At 37.9% G+C, this 19,919-nt stretch overlaps 3 protein-coding genes across 6 annotated transcripts; 1 reads left to right on the forward strand and 2 right to left on the reverse strand.

The window, feature by feature from the left end:
• Nucleotides 1–2,214: 2,214 nt before the first annotated feature.
• LOC128513815 (uncharacterized) lies at nucleotides 2,215–4,598 on the forward strand. Its single transcript, XM_053487365.1, has 5 exons — nucleotides 2,215–2,257; nucleotides 2,782–3,153; nucleotides 3,918–4,184; nucleotides 4,292–4,391; nucleotides 4,490–4,598. The coding sequence occupies exons 1-5, from the start codon at nucleotides 2,215–2,217 to the stop codon at nucleotides 4,596–4,598; spliced, it is 891 nt and encodes a 296-aa protein (XP_053343340.1).
• Nucleotides 4,599–5,084: 486 nt separating this feature from the next.
• On the reverse strand, nucleotides 5,085–12,181 carry LOC128514101 (advanced glycosylation end product-specific receptor-like). 4 transcript variants are annotated; one of them, XR_008356436.1, is made up of 5 exons: nucleotides 11,887–12,181; nucleotides 9,099–9,353; nucleotides 8,904–9,012; nucleotides 8,335–8,755; nucleotides 5,085–6,334 (listed from the first exon to the last, which is right to left on the reverse strand). XR_008356436.1 is itself a non-coding variant. In XM_053487789.1 (5 exons), the coding sequence occupies exons 1-4, from the start codon at nucleotides 12,122–12,124 to the stop codon at nucleotides 8,635–8,637; spliced, it is 723 nt and encodes a 240-aa protein (XP_053343764.1). In that variant the 5' UTR covers nucleotides 12,125–12,181; the 3' UTR covers nucleotides 7,630–8,499; nucleotides 8,603–8,634. The 4 variants fall into 4 exon arrangements, 3 of the variants coding, with proteins under 3 accessions (XP_053343764.1, XP_053343765.1, XP_053343762.1); XM_053487789.1 differs by lacking the exon at nucleotides 5,085–6,334 and having other exon boundaries at nucleotides 7,630–8,499; nucleotides 8,603–8,755; XM_053487790.1 differs by lacking the exon at nucleotides 5,085–6,334 and having other exon boundaries at nucleotides 7,630–8,749.
• A 207-nt stretch (nucleotides 12,182–12,388) lies between these two features.
• On the reverse strand, nucleotides 12,389–19,649 carry LOC128513816 (uncharacterized). The gene is made up of 3 exons (XM_053487366.1): nucleotides 19,557–19,649; nucleotides 13,037–13,411; nucleotides 12,389–12,672 (listed from the first exon to the last, which is right to left on the reverse strand). Exons 1-3 carry the CDS (start codon nucleotides 19,597–19,599, stop codon nucleotides 12,389–12,391), a joined length of 702 nt encoding a protein of 233 aa, XP_053343341.1. The 5' UTR covers nucleotides 19,600–19,649.
• Nucleotides 19,650–19,919: the final 270 nt, after the last annotated feature.

The raw sequence follows: 19,919 nt of genomic DNA on the forward strand, positions 1-19,919 counted from the left end.
TGATCTGGGAAGGTTGAGATTAGAATTTGTGTTATAAAGCCTCTCCAATATCCTTGGCTGCCCACAAACAGGTTGTAAGTTTCCTCTTTACACTTTCGGTCCTGTTAAATGACTGAGGCAGAGGAACCTTAAATCCAACACACTGTTCAACTAAATGGAAACAAAAATGATCTTTCTTTCAGGGATTTGCTTGGTGTGTCAGAAGTTCAGTGTTGTAACTATTAACATCACTGCCTCGAGGAAATACACCACACTGTGGTTCTTCTGTTACTGATGGATTTTTCTTACTTAGTGCACTTCAGTATCATCAATCCACCATCAAACTGTTTAAACACATGACAGTGTACAAAATAAACACACACACACACTGTAGAAACCACATATAAATATGCATAATGAAACCAATGTAAATAAACTGAGCTCGCTGGCTGCACACACCCAAGGGGGAACGATTCCACTTGGAGAAACATAAAATATATAAATGGGTGTAAAATCACATTTGAAACAGCATTCAGATTGAATTTTGTATGAGTTGTAGGATCATTTGAAGATATGTTACAATTGATATAACATTCTCTTTAGGTTTGGAATATTCTCTGATTTTTCTACACACTTATTTTTTTGTTAGTTTTTTAGGCATTGAGCAGATGCATTTATCCAGAGCTGTTGTTGTTGTTGGTCTTTCAGCTGCTCCAGGGGTTGCCACAGCGGAATACCTAGTCCGCACTACAACTTGGCACAGGTTTCACGCCAGATGCCCTTCCTGACGCAACCCTCCCATTTTATCCAGGCTTGGGACCGGCACTGGATCCAGTGGCTGGGGTTCGGGCACTGGCTGGCAATCGAACCCGGGCCTTCTTCATAGCAGGCGAAACACCTACCACTGAGCCACCAGTGCCCTTTTGCATTTATCCAGAGCGACTTACATTTCTCATTATACATCTGAGCAGTTGAGGGTTAAGTGCCTTTTTCAAGACACAACAGGAACAACTTGGTGATCATGGGATTTGAAACAAAATGTGGTACCTTAACTACTGAGCTACTTATTCTGCAGGTGTTCTCTTGCAGAGCTACTGGACTGTGGGATATCCTAAGCATTCCCTGTACAGTAGTTATTAACAGCTAAAATACCAGCTATAAATGCTTTTGGCGTAATTCCATGATCTCTGACTGCCACCAGAGGGAGACAATGAGCTGCCTTTCGGTAATTAGTGATAACCAGCTTAGTAATATCTAAACTAACAATATTCTAGTAATACTTACTAAGTTTATCTTATAAAATTATATATTTTTTATATTTTACTCCGTTTCGCATTTCGGTGAGAGACGCGCACTAAGACTGAGCAGGGGAGACGATTACCCACAATTCCACAGCACAAGAAAGAGAAAAACCGTTGGCTCAGTTGTGGTCACCTGACGCTTGGCATCAAAAAAAGAAGCGCATGCGTGCTACATGATACTCGGTGCTCGTAAACCAAGACTCGCTCGTGTTTCAAATCAAAATGTATTACTATTTAAAATAGGTGTCCTGACCACTGCCCTTAGAGCTGCCATGGGATATTAAATACACTAACTATCAGATAGTAAATAAAACCCAACACTGAACTCAGAAATGAGTCTAACAGTGCAGGCTTCTGGCTACAGCAAAAACCAGGCAACAAAGAGCAGGGGAGTCTCTTTATTAAGAGAGGGAAGTCATCAGGGCATCTCCAACTACACTACACCAGTCAGGAACAATGCAGAAAAAGAAGCCAGGGTACACAATGTATGAGCCACTCAGCTTCATGATCTGGGAGAGCTACAGCAACATACAACATTCAGCCCTGTTTCAAAGTGCCTTTTCCTGCAAAGCCCACAGAGGAGGACAAGCAAGCACACTGGGTGCAACTGCGGTGATAATAGTATAAGGATTGAGGAGTTTATTGGGAATAAAAGAAAGTTCACCTGGGTAAGGAGCCTCATGAAAGTGGATTGGAAGTGTGTAACGAGTGAACACCACTGCTATTAAAATGTTTATAAAAGCAAACATCTTATTGGTGTTGTATATAAATTCCAGTTTGGTGACGTAGTTTCCATTTGTAGTTACACTGGGTGTATTCTTCCCTCTTTCTTTTTCTACAAATGAACTTTGCATATTGTGACCGAGTCAGTGAGCTCAGTATACAGTAACAACAGTCTCACCACTGAGTGTGTGAAGTTCTTACTGAAGAAGAGATGAAGACGCTGCACTTGGCTCTGATTCTGCTCTCGCTGTCCGGTATGAAACATCATCTCACTCTTAGACAGAATTATTGTTTCAGAGTTTTAACTGTGTGCTGATTGATGTTGTAGTGTGTTATACACTTGGACAACTTTTTTACATTGTATAGTGTTGTGTAATTATGAATAAATTGTATTTTATATTGATGAAATATTTTAATTATGCTGATTTTAGTGAAGTTTAAGTTCTTTTGATTTAGTAAGATGATCAGTTAGTAACAGTTAACAGTAAAAGAGTAACACAAACAGCAAAGTTAAACTAATAAATTGTAAAGCCTAGCCTAAATGTTTGTGAATATGATTAGCTCAGTCAGGCAAATTAGTGCTCCAAAAAAATTCCTCAGGGCATCTCGTTTAGGCATTGATGTGAGTAATGCAGATATACAGTAGTATAAAGGTGGCCTATGCAAATTACGCTAACAGTTAGCTCACATGAACGTAACCACACAACACACAGTATAAACCAATATATCAGTATAAAATTATACACTTATTTAATTCTCCATGTATTTCTCTACACAGGTGTTCTCACTCAGGACAGTGACTGGGGTGTGAATTATCCTGATAATCCGATCTGTGCTGTGAGAGGATTCAGTGTCTCCATTCCCTGTAGTTATTATTATCCAACATCAAATCCCAGGATGCAGGTGACACAAATGCTTTGGTGCTCAATGAACTCAAACACAGGAATGTGTCGTGTCCCTCCGTATGTTTATAACAGCTCATCAAACACCAAGTCAGACTTTGAGTACGTTGGAGACGACAAATCAAACTGCACTTTGTTAATCCACAATGTACAGTTCAGTTATTCTGGAGAGTACAGATTCAAATTTATAACTAATGTGACCGGTGGGATGTGGACAGGTATACCTGGAGTGACTCTACAAACTGCAGGTAAAATTTAATGATTACAATGAAAACACAAAATTATTTATTACTTCCCTGATTAACTTTAAATCATTTTGTGTTATTTATGAACTGTAACAGTAAATTGGAGTCCAGCGTTAATTAGATCAGGACGTCTCATTTAGTTTATTATTCAATAATACATGTTTATCTGTGTGAGAAATCCTCGTGTGTAACTAAAATCTAAACTAACACACACTCTCAGAACCAACAGTACTAACCTGTACAGATCCTGGAGCGGTACTCTTATCTTTTGTACCTTTAACATAAATATTTCAGCTGGAAAGTTGAATATATTGTCCCTTTAAAATGACTGAAGCTTTTACTGATCTTTTAGACTGAAGCTTAAAGATACACTATGTGCTGTTCTGTAAGATACAGAAGGTGTTCAGTTCAGTGATGAGGAACGGTGCAGTTTAGTGCAGATGTTTTCTGTGATTGTAATGAATCAGTAAGAAGTGCAGTACAGTACTCTCACACACACACAGTGTTAATGTCATCATGTCTTACTCACTAACACCTGATACTGACTCAGTTACTCCACTCGTCTGTGTGTTATTATCCCTGCTGCTGTCAGTCAGTACACACACACACACACGCCACTGCACTTTATTACTCAATAATCAGGGAGTCGTGTTCAAGAAAACTGTGTTTAAGAAAAGCTGTAAAAGATTTTATAAATGTATTATAATTATTGACCCCCTCTCAGTCCTGATTGAGTGACGTGGAGTCTTTCCTGCTCTCTGAAAAAGATTTAAAGGTGTCACTAATCAGGCTCAGTGGAAACGGAACCCTTAAACAAGGAGACTCGTTAAATCTGACGTGTGATGTGAACTGCACACACAGTTCCTCACAGTTTGTGTGGTCTAAGAACAACGAGCAGTTAAACACATCAGGACCCGTTCTTCACTTTCCTGCTCTAACCGTGAGGGATTCTGGGAAATACACCTGCACTTGGAAAACCAAGGAGACGTCAGGATCTAAAACCATCAGCCTTCAGGTCGAGGGTGGGTCCGTCTGCTCACAACACTCCTGAATGTCTCGAGTGATTACTGAAGGAAATAAAGTGACTTGTGTTCAAATACAAGTGATTGTATTTTCCTTTTATTTTTTTGCAAAGCTAAAGCAAATCCTCGTCAGGCGTTATCCTGGATCATTATTGCGGTGACAGTTGGAGTGATTTTCATCATCTCCGTCATCTTTGGAGCTTTGATTTACAAAAGGAGGTCAAACAGTCTAACAAATTTTGAAATTTACAAACTGTAAATTTATTTCTTAGTTTGTAAATTTCCTGCAGTTTACATGGATTTTTTTCCACCAACAGGTTTCAGCGTGAGAGCCGGAGTGTCCAGACTGAGCAGCAGAATGAGGACGTCTCTGTTAATTATGTTAATATACAAGAGCAACAAGCAGATCAGTTTCACACTTCATGATCACCTTAAAGTCCTGTCTATTCCCTCTGTAAGCTGAAAAATAATACAAACTTCATACAGCAAATTCACTTCTTTCTTCTTTCTATTTTTATATAGATTAGATATTTATATATGATGGACAGCATAGCTTTTTATTACATTTATTTTCATTTCAGTCAATGAGAATTTAAAAAACAATTTGGTTATGAAAAAAGTCCAACATAAGTACTCTCTCCTCGTGTCTCCTGTAAGTGACACACTGCTCATCAGGACGTAGTACACACTGCTTTTACACTGTACCTTCATGCATTTATTTTATTCACAATTAAATTAAATTAAATTGCATTTTAGTTTAACGACAAACCACAGCAACACGCATCTCAATTTTAGCAGACAAAAAAAAAAAAAATTTTTAAAAGAAGGAAAAATATGATTAAGAATGTTTTGTTCTTGGCTTCATTCAGTGGAAAGTCTCAAATGCAATCAAAACTTTAGTGGTATGGTTCAAAATTTCTCCACATTGTATCTGTTTTCGCCCATCATGTTAAAGTATCTGCTGATCATTTACAAAAGGCCTGGAGTACTGAGTCATGCATTGACCTGTCTGAAGATTTGTGAATCGAAATCATGGACAGAAGACCCTCTTGTTCCATTAATAACACACACGATTCGATTCAGTTTAAAGTCATACACCGTCTTCACTCTCCAAATCCAAACTGCACAAGATTTATCGATCTGTTTTAGCACAGTGTGACAAGGTGTAACATTTCAGAAGGTACATTGTCACACACTTTGCCATACACTGACAGGATATTGGTCGGATATTATTTCTTGTTTTTTCAGCAAAGACATTAGCCCACATGCTGAATTAGCAATTTTGCATCTACCTAAAGCCATATAAAAATGTTCGGTAAGAAAATCCTTGGGAATTATTTTGTTCATATTTGGGGGCCATTTCAAATTAAATTAGAACATATATAGAAATATAAAAATATTAAATATAGAAAAACATTAGCTGTAATTTGAAATATGGAGAACTTACAGTAGCTGTAGACTTTGTTGTAAATATATATTATGTACATTGAGGGGGAAAAGAAAAAAAACGAATTGTGTGCAAATGTGCATGATTGTGTAGATGTGCGTATGACCATAATGTGCAATGTGCAGAAATGAAATTAAATAGAAATGTCCAGGGTGTGTGAGAAGGTGCCTAAATGTGCCGATGTCCAGAAATGTCCAGGGTGACTGTAAATGTATATAATTTAGGCGATTTGCAGTAACCATCAATGTTTATAAATATGCAATCTGCAAAAATGGAGAGATGGTTAGTCCTGTGTGGTGTACTGATTGAGAGACCTTATCGCCTGCAGTAAGGAGCTCCTCCTCAGTCTCTTTGTGTTTGCCTTCAGAAAGCGGAAGCGCTGTCCTGACCGCAACAGAGAGAACAGTCCATTGTCGGGCGGCTGAGGTCCTTCACGATCTTCCTGGCCTTGGTCCAGCACCGCTTGCTGTAGGTAGAGTGCAGGTCAGTGAGCTCGCTGCGGATGACGCGCTTAGCTGATCGCACCACCTTCCGTAGAGCTGCTGTTCCTGAACCAGGTTGAGATGTTTACCGTCAGAATGCTCTCTATGGTGCAGGAGTAAAAATTCCTAAGCACCCTTGATGGTAGTCTGAAGTCTCTCATGCGTCTGAGGTGGTAGAGACGCTGCCGGGCCTTTTTCACCACGGTGTTGATGTAACAGGACCATGACAGGTCCTGCGTGATGTGAACAACGAAGTATTAGAAGCTGTCCACTCTTTCCACTGGGCTCCTGTTGATCATTTCTTGTCTAACTGAATGATCTCAAGGACAAGACCATAGTGTTTATATTTAACTCTTCATAGCCTAGTGATGCATACTGTAATGTACATTTATAGTTTTAGCCCAGCAGCCCTTTTTTGTTTGTTTGCAACTTTCTTTTAGGTATCTTGTATCGTGTTAATGTAATCTTTTAAATTGTTAACTTTTGTTCAAATGTAACATTAATTAACTGACCTTAATTATGATTTATGATTATGATTTTTTATTTATGTGTGTAATTTTATGTTTTGTAATAATGTGAGAGGGCAAAGGATATGGTGTGACAGCTTTCTGGTAAAACAGTAATTAATTCTTTAAAAAAGCAGCAAAGTGGACTAATGTTTGAAGAAGACGAAGGTAATGAGGAGAAGGTAAACTTGAAAAGCGCAGTAAAACTGATGCTTTAATCAAGACTGGGAACAAAAATTAAGAACACAAATTCATCTTTAAATATCTGGATCAATTTAATGCTTTACAAGTCATTGTTTAATTCTTATTGCCTGATAAGGAAAAAGAACCTGATCATAATAAGAGTAACCCAGTAAATTAACTTTTATGTTCGTATATTTACACATTTCACTTTCGTCCAGGTCTAGCTGCTATGGATTAGGAGCTACTGAATTATTAAAGATTTCAAATTCTTGTAAAATTAATTATTGTCTCAACTTTAAAAGAATAAATGTAGTAAGAGCAAAATTTAAGAGGAATGTAAGAGGGCAGAGAATGCAATAAGATCAGTAGGGGGCGCTCTGTGTGCTGGCGCATTTATCAACTTAGTCGTGTAGGAAAAATAACTAAACAAAATAAACGTCCAAATTTAAAAGGTTTCTTTTTAAGATATATGGCTCCTCTCTATACGCTAGTATCAATCACTTTAGCATTTATAGTTTAATATATAATGATATTGTAAATATGAACTTCTGTCACAAAATGTAAAATAAAGTAGTTAAAACACCACAGTGGAAGTTTTTTATTTGAATAAAATAATCTGCACAATAATGTAGTAGCATTCTTATAGCCCTAAAGTTTTTAATTTGTTCAATTATTCTCCTTGTTGAGATTTAAAAACAAGTGCTTGTAATTGATTTTAATTAATTATTTTATGAGGCAGTACCAGACTAACTCTTCTAGTTCTCACTGAGGTAATATTCTTTTATACTCTCTTTCAATAATTAAATGCTAAATATTGGGCAATTGTAATAATATAAATGGCCAGCTTTTAATATTCATTTCAAAGTTTTATTTAGTATTACATCTTCATTTGTGTCATCATTTAATTTGTTTAATAATTATTTTGATGAAATCAATCTTGATTTCCTGATAAATAAAAACTGTTGAATGACTGGTCCCAACTGGAACCCAAACTAAATTTAAATTTCAATAAGTTTTAATGAGATTAATTTAGCTTGTAAAAATTGGGTTAAATTTAAGAAAAAAAAATTGTGATCACATTTTTTATTCAAACTAAAATGAAAATGATTTCACTCATTCAAATATTGAGAATTCTTTTTCCAATCTCATAAAGAAACAAAATAGAGTCAGTGATCTACTGGTAAAACAAAATGAAGTTGGTCACAGTGACATAAAATTTTATTAAATATTTTGAGGAAATCAAAACTGACAACATGCATCAAAGGGTCTGTTTTTAGGGCTGTAAAGGTGTACAGGAGGGTTTTGTAGTGTGGAGTTGTACTCTATTGCAGATTATTGATTATTGTGTTTAAAGAAGGCTAGACAAGACTTGAATATTTGGATGCTGACACGTCAACACTAAAAGAGACTGATTTGTGATCAGATATAACTAAATCAGATACAGCAAAGCCAAGAAGTGCAACTTTCCCAAGTGCTCCCACACCACCCACTTCTCCGCGCCATCCTATAAAAAAAAAACTAAAAACAGCCCAAATCCCACTTACCTCTCAGCTCTAAACACACTCCTCACCGGACCACATTCCCTCTGATCCTCCAGCACTGATTGGGTGGTCCCACCGTCTCTCAGGGATTAAGAAAGTCATGTTTTCTAGTTTTCTTTTCTGGCACCTAGTTGGTGGACTGGACTTCCTCTAGATGTCTCTGGAAAACTTTAAATGACGACTAAAGACCTATACGTTTCTTCAATATTTGGGCTAATTCCCCACTCGCCCCTCCCCAAATGCCGAAATGTAAATGTAAGAAGTGTAACACCTGAGCAACGAACAAGATCAAGGCTGGTTATGTTATACATTAGCGTAGATGTCAAAATCGTCCTCCATCTGCTGAACATTAGCATAGATCTGAGAGTCGTCCTCCTTCTGCTCCTCAATGTGGACACTTCGGCTCTCATGCAGAGACCTGTTTCTGAAGCACAAACTGCACGTTAATTGTTGTTAATTAATAAAGGAATAATTCAGCATTGTAATTTGTTACATGTCAAAATCTTATGCTGTAGGTGGGACAGTGTCTAGACTGTGTATAATATACGTTATAAAATCATGCAGAGTTTTACCTTCTGCTGTAAATCACAACTCCTAAGAAGACTGAGATAATGACACTCACTCCAGCTGTCACACCAACAATCATCCAGACTAACCAATGATCAGGATCAGGATTGTACCCTGTTAAAAACACCAGTATTTAGAGTATACTTTTTCTTCAGTAATCACTCGAGACATTCATGAGTGTTGTGAGCAGACGGACCCACCCTCGACCTGAAGGCTGATCGTTTTAGATCCTGACGTCTTGTTGGTTTTCCAAGTGCAGGTGTAATTCCCAGAATCCCTCACGGTTAGAGCAGGAAAGTGAAGAACTGGTCCTATTGGATTTAACTGCTCGTTGTTCATAGACCACACAAACTGTGAGGAACTGTGTGTGCAGTTCACATCACACGTCAGATTTAACGAGTCTCCTTGTTTAAGGGTTCCATTTCCACTGAGCCTGATTAGTGACACCTTTAAGTCTTTTTCAGAGAGCAGGAAAGACTCCACATCACTCAATTAGCACTGACAGGGGCTAAAATTTGAGTCAGCATTTTTTAAATAATGTGCTTTGTTAGTTTAAAATTCATAAATAATATTTCCTCAAAAAAGATTACAGTGGAAGCATGCATGTATATTCAAACACTTGTATAGCAAAGCAAATTTTCCCATAAGAAATAATAGAAAGTCCAACAATTTGTTCCACAACCCAAAAATATTCATATAAAAATAATAAATACAAAATATAAAGTAAAAATAAACTAAATTAACCTAAACTTTATCTTTGACAAGAATTGTAGCTATAGTGATTTAGACCAGAGTGAGGAGAGGATGAGGAAGTGGGGGTGGGGGTGGGGGGCTACTGTGTACTATAGCGTACGACTTTTACACACGTGCGCGAATGGACACACCAGTTTAACATCAGAGACTCTCACTCCCACAAGTGCGCACAAACGTGGACACAATATCATAGTAAACAGTACATGCGCATACAGGTGTTGACTATAGGAGAAAAGCATAAACACTGAGACAGCGCATGGGAGAAGATTACCCACAATGCTGCTCGTATTTAAGACCTCACTCGTTTACCAAGTTAAAATTAATTTAAAATTTCTGCTCATCTTGTGAAACACTCACAGGTACTCGCAATCCAAGGGTCCTCTGTATTTCTATAAATATGTTTTCTATATAATGTCTTAGGCTAATTGGCATTCCCAAATTGCCCGTAGTGTGTAAATGAGTGTGTGAGTGTGTGTATGTGTGTGTGCCCTGTAAGGGATTGGCAACCTGTCCAGAGTGTACCCTGCCTCGTGCCTAAAGCCTCCTGACATAGGCTCCAGGTCCCTGAAAGTAGGATAAAGCAGTATACTGAACCTGGCTACCTGTTACATGTACTAAAATGTAAAATGTGTTTTGTACATAATAATTTTATGTTTCCAAGATAAACATGAATAAATTATGTTGTATTTGCAGGAAATTCAACAACTTAACATGTATTAGATTCAATAATGTTGAGATAAACCAAAAAGATCTTGTCACTATGAAAACCGGAAATAGCAAAACCGGAAATATCGCGAGAAGATATCGCGAGAAGAGAACACAGCGTGTTGAGAAGACAAACGTTTGGCGGGCGTGTGGAAAAGGTAAGCAGGAATTAATTCCAGTCTTTCTAAATAGAAACGGAATACTGAACATAAATGTCACCTGCTGTTTAGCGATGTTTAGTCACGTTATTTTGGTTTAAGCTTGTATTTTTAATCACACTTAAAATACCGACGGTTATATGCGCGTGCTTAATCTGCGGTTCTGTTCTGGTTTCGGTCTGTTCTCATGAGTTGTGAAGCGAGAGGAACAAATTATGAATATTGTTCATTTGCTAAATTAACTATCAGGAATTTAATTGAATCTATTTCTGTATTTTTTCACAGGAGGTTGTGAGTGAAAGTGTCCTGTCTGCATCTGACTTCAGGAGTTTCCTGACCAACCGTCTCTAACGGTCATATTTAAAAGTCATAACGCACAGTTATAAAGTACAAAACGCTTCTCTTGGTGTTTAATTTTTTTCTATGATTAATACTTATTTGTGGTGTTTTATGTTTTGTACATCTTTTTAAATTGAGACCTCATTTGTAAGTTGCTGCTGGTGTAAAATAAAAATCTCTGTTTTATCCCGTTTATCTTACGCTTCCTTCCTTCACAGAATTCTGTTGACCAGGGCTTGAAATTTAAATTTTCCATAAATTGGATTTAAGAACTTAATTTACAACTGAAAAATTTGTTGCACCAACGCTATTCATTTATGTTAACAGTATTAAATTATGTTGGACGCAGCTGTAGTAAATACGTTAATTGAACCTAATAAAATTTATTTGACTGAACCTAAGAACATTAAGTTGGGCCAACAAAATTGCTTAATGCTAAAAGAGAGCCATTAAATCAGGTGGAAATTCTTTCTGTAATTTAATTATGTTCATTCAACAAGTTATTTTTTTTGAGTGTAGAAGATGAGTGAGTAAAGAAGAGAAGAAGAATATTAAATTGTTTGTCACATGTACTTCACAGCACAGTGAAATGTCTTCTTCGCATATCCCAATTAGGAAACTGGGGGCAGAGTGCAGGGTCAGCCAGCTTACGGTGCCCCTGGAACGGATAGGGTTAAGGGCCTTGCTCAAGGGCTCAACAGTGGCAACTTGGCGATGCTGGGGCTCGAACCCCCGACCTTCCCCAGTAGTAACCTAGTAACCCACAGCCTTAACCAACTGAGCCACCACTGCCCCGTGAGTGAGTATATAATGTCTCATACCACAGAACTACTGAATTATTGATTCTGATGTTTAAAAGGTGATGATTGATTGCATGTAACAGGTCAATTATTATTATACAGCATGTCCATGGTATGTCCTTATATTTAAATGTATTAGCAGCTAAAAACATTTTTAATAACTGTTGGTATAAAAACACTCCTTTATAGTGGAACCTTTTGCAAAGTTCTTTTTGCACATAAAGAAAATTTACCTGCAACTTGTAGAGTCACTCCTGGTTCACCTGTCCATTCACCATCAATCCAATCAGTTATAAATCTGAATCTGTACTCTCCAGAATAACTGAACTGTACATTGTGGATTAACGAAGTGCAGTTTGATTTGTCGTCTCCAACGTACTCAAAGTGTGACTTGATGTTTGATGAGCTGTCATAAACATACGGAGGGTCTGTACACCTTCCTCTGTTTGAGTTCATCGAGCACCAAAGCATTTGTGCCACCTGAATTCCCTTAGGATAATAATAACTACAGGGAATGGAGGCACTGGATCCTCTCACAGCACAAACCGGCTCTGGATATCTCACTTCCCAATCACCTGAGAAATAATTGTTTACATTAATGCATCAAGATTTAAAAGAACTTACAGAAACAGATACTCTATCTCTCTTTAAAGTTCTACACTGAAGACAAAGCATGTACAGGTCAATAATTTTACACATTTCTCCAAATATTCCAACACACACCGACACACACAGTCATAAGTGTTGTGAGCAGACGGACCCACCCTCGACCTGAAGGCTGATGGTTTTAGATCCTGACGTCTCCTTGGTTTTCCAAGTGCAGGTGTAATTCCCAGAATCCCTCACGGTTAGAGCAGGAAAGTGAAGAACGGGTCCTGATGTGTTTAACTGCTCGTTGTTCTTAGACCACACAAACTGTGAGGAACTGTGTGTGCAGCTCATATCACACGTCAGATTTAACGAGTCTCCTTGTTTAAGGGTTCCGGTTCCACTAAGCCTGATTAGTGACACCTTTAAATCTTTTTCAGAGAGCAGGAAAGACTCCACGTCACTCAATCAGGATTTCACACACAGATAAACATGTAGTATTAAATAATAAATAGCAGATAAATGAGATTTCTTAATTAAATTTAAGATGATTTTGGACATGCATTCACCAATGTAACAAAAAAAATATATAAACTACAATTTATTCCAAGAGGTAAGGAAAGTAAATTATGCAGATAAGTAATAATTTGGTGCTTTGCAACGAATTGGCACATTGTCCTCGCCTAGTGCTCCTAGGATACGCTCCAGGCCCCCTGCAGCCTTGTATACAGGATAAAGCAGTATAGACAATGAGTGAGTGATTGGATCATTTTAATTTTAAATATTACATTTCACCTGCAGTTTGTAGAGTCACTCCAGGTTCACCTGTCCATGTGCCCCCAGGCACATCAGTTATAAATCTGAATCTGTACTCTCCAGAATAACTGAACTGTACATTGTGGATTAACAAAGTGCAGTTTGATTTGTCGTCTCCAACGTACTCAAAGTCTGACTTGGTGTTTGATGAGCTGTTATAAACATATGGAGGGACACGACACCCATAATCTGTGTTTAAGTTCATTGAGCACCAAAGCATTTGTGTCACCTTCTTTTGGGGATTTGATGTTGGATAATAATAACTACAGGGAATGGAGACACTGAATCCTCTCACAGCACAGATCAGATTATCAGGATAATTCACACCCCATCTACTGTCCTTAGTGAGAACACCTGTGTAGAGAAATACAAAATTCAAATGTGTGTGTGAATAAGTGTGTGTGTATGAAAACTGCATGCTTACATTATTAACTGTTAAAAGAATGACAGTCTCACACTTGTAGATCACACAAACACACACACTATACTGGCTAACCAATTAAAAAAATTATAAATAACATAAATACATCAGACAGCATGGTGGTCTACTGGTTAGCACTGTTGCCATGGACCTCCAGGGTCCAGGTTTGATTCCCTTCTCTCTGTGCATTTTTCCCGTGCTCGGTTTGTTTACTCTAGGTACTCCGGTTTCCTTCCACAGTCCAAAGAAATGCAGATTAGGCTAACTGACATTCCCAAATTGCTTGTAGTGTGTGTGTGTAAGTGTGTATGTGTGTCTGCCCCCAATGACTCTATATACAGAATAAAGCGGTATGGAAGATCAGGGAGTGTGTAAGGAACCAAACCCTGGAGATGTGAGGCCAGTGTGCTAAACACCACACCAACATGCCCATAATCATATCTGCTATATTTTAAATATATTAATCTCCATTAAATTGATGTTTTTGAATATTATACTAAAGTCAGTAGTCTAGACCTGAACTAGTGAAGTGTTTTATTCATTAGGACACTCCTGTGATCACTGATTCAGAAGGGAAGATCAGATCTTGAATCAGACAAATATTATGTTGTGAATGAAAAGAGAGACACTAGAACTCATTACTAATGATAGAGACCTGACTGACTCGAGTTATTTATAATCTACAAAATCAGACTTCTAGATCTGTAAAAGCACAGTGACGAGCTGTGCACTTTTCAAAAGATACAAAATGACATGAAAATGACTCCTCATTAAATACAGTTGTAGCGCAGCCACATAGAGTTTTTTTATAGACATATGTGGTAGTAAGTATTTGTCTGAAAAAAAAAAAGACCTCAGCTGTGCCACATAAAATAAACCCGACCGGTTGCATTTGTCCCTGTATTAGTGCTGTGTTGGTGCCCGAATGTACTCTCGCGAGACTGTGCTTCCCATTCACGAGAGTCCGGCAGTAATGTCAGAGGTTACCAGTGCCAGTGTTCAATCAATTTATCTGTGATATCTTTAATAAAATAAAAATTTATAAAAAATTCAATTCATCCTACTAATATTTTTTCCTATCCAGGCTTTCTGCACATGCGCATAAAAAAAAGTACATCATGCTTTGCTATTTTAACATCCCACCCATTAATTCATTCTACTCCTGTGAGTGACTTGCGAATTTACTAAGGTATTTAATAGCTTTGTGGTTTTAATTGACATTGTTTGATTATTAAATATTACCTTTATTTAACAGGCGACCTGTGAATTGTTGGGTGGTAGTTTTTTTTTTTTATTACAATTAAGATAAAGCACAAAATGTGCAAAAATAATGTTCTTATACACTTGGTATAGGAATTACATTCTGATGAAGTACCGTCATGTGTCAGAAGCTGCTTCCCATGTTAAAACCAAGTATTGCATTTTTTTTGCAGTGTTATTGTCACGATTGCGGTGTAATGGAGGATGTTGTCGCCGTGGGTGGAAAGAGCAGGCATAAGCGCAAAGGAGTTTTGTAACCAAAAAGAGTCTTTTAATAAGGTCCACAGTATATAAATAATCAAGACACACAAAACACACAACAAACTTAAACAATACTCAATAACATAGGGTCAAACATGGGCTCTCTGCCAGGACACAGGCTAAGGGACACAGACAGGCTCTAATACTTGTTACACTAAGCCTAAGCTCTGTGGCAAAACACAGGCTTAAGGACACCTAGCATAAGCCCTGTGGCAAAGCACATGACCCACCAACTAAACATGGAGCTGAAACAGGACAAAACATGACGAGAGACTAGAGACACGAGGGACAAGAGACAGACTAGAGACAAGAGACAGGACTAAGGCTAAAGACATGGCAATCAGCTAGACATGGTTATTAGCTAATCATGGCAGTCAGCTACACATACATCTAGCTAAGCATGTCTTTAGCCTGACATGCACTTAGCTACACTTACCTATTATCTATAAAAAACACTAGGGACTCGGGACACAGAAACTCAAAGGCTAGGCTAGGCTAGGGGACACTCAAAGGCTAGGCTAGGCTAGGAGACACTCAAAGGCTAGGCTAGGCTAGGCTAAGGGACACTCAAAGGCTAGGCTAGGGGACACTCAAAGGCTAGGCTAGGGGACACTCAAAGGCTAGGCTAGGCTAGGGGACACTCAAAGGCTAGGCTAGGCTAGGGGACACTTAAAGGCTAGGGAAACTAGGGAGGCAGGAGACACAGGGAGACTAGGGACACGGAGAGGCTAGAAACACTAAGGGGCTATGGCTAGAAGCATGACAGTTAGCTCAACATGGGTTTTAGCTAAACAAGCTCCTAGCCAAACACACACCTAGCTACTTACCTAACTGGCTAAACACACAAGGAAACAGGGGAACACAAACAACAGTACGTACAGACATATTAAACACAACACACTTGACATGACTGAGTCAGCTCCACAAACTTAGACACACTGAACATTTACAGTAACATTGCCAACATGAGAGCCAAACCCAACAAAACTTAAATCAAAATATAAACTGAACACAAAACAAAACAAAAAGCCCACATAAATGACAGTAGTACAACTAACAATGGTCGACCCAGTTTCTTCTTCTTCTCCTCGTTTTTTATTGGCGGCTCGCTTCTTAGATAGAGCATTACCGCCATCTACTGTGAGCACTGAATCAGGGACGTGTAATTTCCCTTATCCCAGACTATTCAGGACCCGGCCTTTCGATGTTGCTGCGTGTTCAGCTCCTCTATCTACATCCCAGGTCCTTTCCAGACTAGGGACGAGGGCTGATAATACTAATAATAATAATAATAATGATAATAATAGTACTATTACTACTAGAACTAATAATAACCCCCTTAATAATAATAATAGTAGAGTGCTTTTTAGAAATATTACTAATAGATTATCACTTCCTACTGGATTTATAAGTTCTTATAATGTTAACTGCTGCACACCCTTTCGACCCAATTTCCCATACTAAACAGCTATTTATAGTATAGATGGTCTAATGGGCTACCTCGGCTCAGGTTTGCACTCGCATCTCCTGACCGAGGTGCCTTCTGGGAAACTGAGTCAGCAAACTAAAACTACAAAAAACAAACAGCGACCTCTAGTGGTGATCCCTTACAGTTATGTCTATTTTAAAGTATAAGTAGGAAATTTTGATAATGTGGGACAGACCGATGGGAATAATTATCTGTTTTTTCTGCCGGTAGGAAAATCTGACAAGTAGGAAAAACTGACCTTTTCTGTCTCTTAGGCCTTGTTCACACGTGAGTTACGTTTTTAGATAAACAAACTTGCTCTGAACGTCCTAGACGTTTATGTTGCATTTTGTAGTGACGCTCGATTGACTTCTACACCGGTGTTCGTTTGTCTCTGTCTAACGCCAGCCTGCAGCCCAAATTGTAGTTTGTGTGTTAACCTGTGGGGGCAGTGTGTCGGGAACTGGATATGAAAGCCCGCCGCTACTGGGTTCACTCTCTGACTGCACAACGTCGGATTAAAGAAAGTTTTTTTGTGGTTTATGAAAAAAATTTTTTTTTTATTTTGCCCTTTTTAGCATTTCCCTATGTATAGCATGTAGGATCATGGGATATATCCGGTCCTCCGAAACATAAAATGAACGCGAAGAAAACAAACTAGAAGCGATTTCCTTGCGATTGGGATTTGAACGCCAAGAAAAAGCTGCATGCCAAGTTTTTTTTAATGCCGTATAAACGCGCAGCCAGACAAACCACGTCACCAAAGCCCGTGTGAACACTCTCATTGACTCCTATGTGTAGAAAACACTCTGCGCTTGATCCGCGCTCACCGGACGCTACAAACGCAAGAAAAACGCTTGATTTTTAACGCCCGTGTGAACAAGGCCTTAGTTAACCAAAGGTCAGAGGTCAGATGTACAGCAGAAGTCTAGTGTTCTGTTTTCTAGTGCACATGTGCGTGTGTGGCCCTTGTGTTACCTGTGTTGCATTGCAGTTACAGTACAGTGGCTTCGTTAATTATTTCAGTGGAAAGGTGGTTTTAAATGTGCAAAGGGCTAGCCAAAAAAAACAAATGTAAATAAAACACAACATGTATAAAGTCGTGTGATCCTCATATACAATTTTTTTTTTTAAAGTTTAACATTAATTGTGCCCTTCAGAATTTTTAAACATGTTTAGCTTTGTGTTTGTGCCAATAACGGATAATATTTGGAGTTTGCTCAAGGGTAGTGAAATTCCCTGGACTAGCAATTATAATCTATAACTGTTAAGACAACACATTAGAAAAATCTTGGCATTAATCTGTAAAAAAAAATCCTGCACTTATAGATTAGTTCAAAAAGTTAGCGTGCTTTGTTAAAGGATTTATCCTGGGTTAAGGCCTTATTATTCAGGCGATGTTACAATGTTCCTCCTATGTGTTGTTTGTTTGACTTTTGTGTTCTGTAAGATTTTTATGTTGGTGTTTGTTCCAGAATTCCGTTTTCTTTGCACCTGACAGCCACATGATGTTAATTGTATTCAAAATTTATCAATATTCATTTAATATTTACCTTGTTGAGTTTGATTAATTTGTCTCTTTCTAGCCTGTGTTTCAGGCACAACTTTGTCTTTCATCACTATCTGCTCTTCGCACTGCTGGTGTTCTCCTGTTGTTGTAGTGATTATTGCGTCCTGACCTGTTCAGCTTCTTCTCTGTTTACTCGTTAGATTTCATCATAGCATTAGCCTGTAGCTTATATCCTAGCCATAGCCTTCATGTTTCTCTTTGTGTTTTATTATCTTAAATCTTCACTTTATTAAAGAACAGTCTTCACTATATCCTGCCTCAGCTCCCTTTGTAACAGAGGAATTCGTTACTATTATACATTTCCTTGGTTCAGCTCACAGACATCTTTTGAAATTTTAAATCTAAATATAACTGCTGTAAGTACATTAAATATTTACACATTTCCTATTTTCTTAATCATACTGTGTTTGTAGTTTGATCATGTCAGGCTTAACATCTCCACCTGGTCATAGTGAAATATTCAACATATGTGATAAACAGTAAACAGTTACCTTAACAGTGAATCACTTTGCTAACCACATGCTCATTAATTGCTAACTTTAACAACAACAAAAAATTACCACCTGGATTTAACTAAGCAGATAAGACGCTTCCATTGACTAATTAGTGCAGTGATTAATATGGTTCAGCTGCAACAAGTTATTTAGCCCTACGCGCACCAAAAGGAACGACCTGAATGTACTGAAATACTGTACTATTTTTTCCCTGATGGCAAGGCCATATTCCAAGATGATGATACAGGATTCATTGGGCTTAAATTGTGAAAGAGTGATTCAGGAAGCATGAGATATCTTTTTACACATGAATTGGTCACCATAGAGTCCAGACCTTAACCCCATAAAGAAGCACTGGGATGTGCTGGAGAAGACTTTATGTAGCAGTCAGACTTTCCCATCATCAATACAAGATCTTTGAAAGAAGTAAATGTGATTATGGACTGAAATAAATGTTGTGACTGCATAAGCTTATCAATGCAATGCCTCTGTAACTACACATCATAAGCAAAGCAAAAGGCGGTCATATGAAATAAATCTTACATTTTATAATCACTATACAATGAAAAAGTAATTCACTCTACTTTGAATCTATCTATTACAAGGTAGATTTTACAGCATTACAGCGTTTCTAACTGCCTAATGTTAATGTACTGTAATAAAGTGAAGTATGACAAATATATTAATATATAATAGATATATTAATAGATATTAAAATATAATAGGTATGTTAGATAAGTTCATCTTAGCTTTTTTGGGAAATGATGAAGCCTTAAAGGCACTTTATCATCATATTGCCCCATGATTGACCTCTAAATAGTCTTTAATTTTCATAATATTTTCAACAGTTAGTCCTGATATGTACAAAAAGTACTCTGATGAATACAATCAAAGCTACTGCAAAAATCCAGTGTATAAAATGTGTGTATAATCCAGTATCTGGGTATACACTCTGCAATATCAATCAGCCCACAGTTAAAACTCTGAACAATAATTCTGTCTAAGAGTGAGATGATGTTTCATACCGGACAGCGAGAGCAGAATTAAAGCCAAGTGCAGGGTCTTCATCTCTTCTTCAGTTAGAACTTCACACACTCACTGTTGGGTCTCTGTGTGTGTACTGAGCTTACTGAGTGGTCATAATGTGTCAACTTCCTGAATTAAAGAATATACCCTGTAAAGCCACACCCTCAAACAGTTCAAAAGTGTGAAGATTGACAGGAAGAAGAGCAAAGACCCCATGCCCACTTTTGCGCGCACACACACACACACACACACACACACACACACACACACACACACACACAGAATACATAGATTTATTTAGTTGTTTTTCTCAGTCAGCTGTATTTATTTTTCAATCAGTTGTTAATGGTGTACAGTATATT

Source organism: Clarias gariepinus, chromosome 26, assembly GCF_024256425.1.
Source record: "Clarias gariepinus isolate MV-2021 ecotype Netherlands chromosome 26, CGAR_prim_01v2, whole genome shotgun sequence".
In the NCBI taxonomy this organism is placed as follows: domain Eukaryota; kingdom Metazoa; phylum Chordata; class Actinopteri; order Siluriformes; family Clariidae; genus Clarias; species Clarias gariepinus.

Excerpts from the sequence above, each read along its gene's own strand:
- LOC128513815 (XM_053487365.1), top strand. The coding sequence starts at position 2,215 with ATGAAGACGCTGCACTTGGCTCTGATTCTGCTCTCGCTGTCCG. Across the intron at positions 2,258-2,781 it reads GATTCTGCTCTCGCTGTCCG|GTGTTCTCACTCAGGACAGT; the intron begins GTATGAAACATC and ends TTCTCTACACAG. Across the intron at positions 4,185-4,291 it reads GGTCGAGGGTGGGTCCGTCT|CAAATCCTCGTCAGGCGTTA; the intron begins GCTCACAACACT and ends GCAAAGCTAAAG.
- LOC128514101 (XM_053487789.1), bottom strand. The coding sequence starts at position 12,124 with ATGCTTTGGTGCTCGATGAACTCAAACAGAGGAAGGTGTACAGACCCT. Across the intron at positions 9,354-11,886 it reads AGTGACTCTACAAGTTGCAG|ACTTAAAGGTGTCACTAATC; the intron begins GTAAATTTTCTT and ends TCTCTGAAAAAG. Across the intron at positions 8,756-8,903 it reads GTTGTGATTTACAGCAGAAG|AAACAGGTCTCTGCATGAGA; the intron begins GTAAAACTCTGC and ends TTTGTGCTTCAG.
- LOC128513816 (XM_053487366.1), bottom strand. The coding sequence starts at position 19,599 with ATGAAGACCCTGCACTTGGCTTTAATTCTGCTCTCGCTGTCCG. Across the intron at positions 13,412-19,556 it reads AATTCTGCTCTCGCTGTCCG|GTGTTCTCACTAAGGACAGT; the intron begins GTATGAAACATC and ends TTCTCTACACAG. Across the intron at positions 12,673-13,036 it reads AGTGACTCTACAAACTGCAG|ATTTAAAGGTGTCACTAATC; the intron begins GTGAAATGTAAT and ends TCTCTGAAAAAG.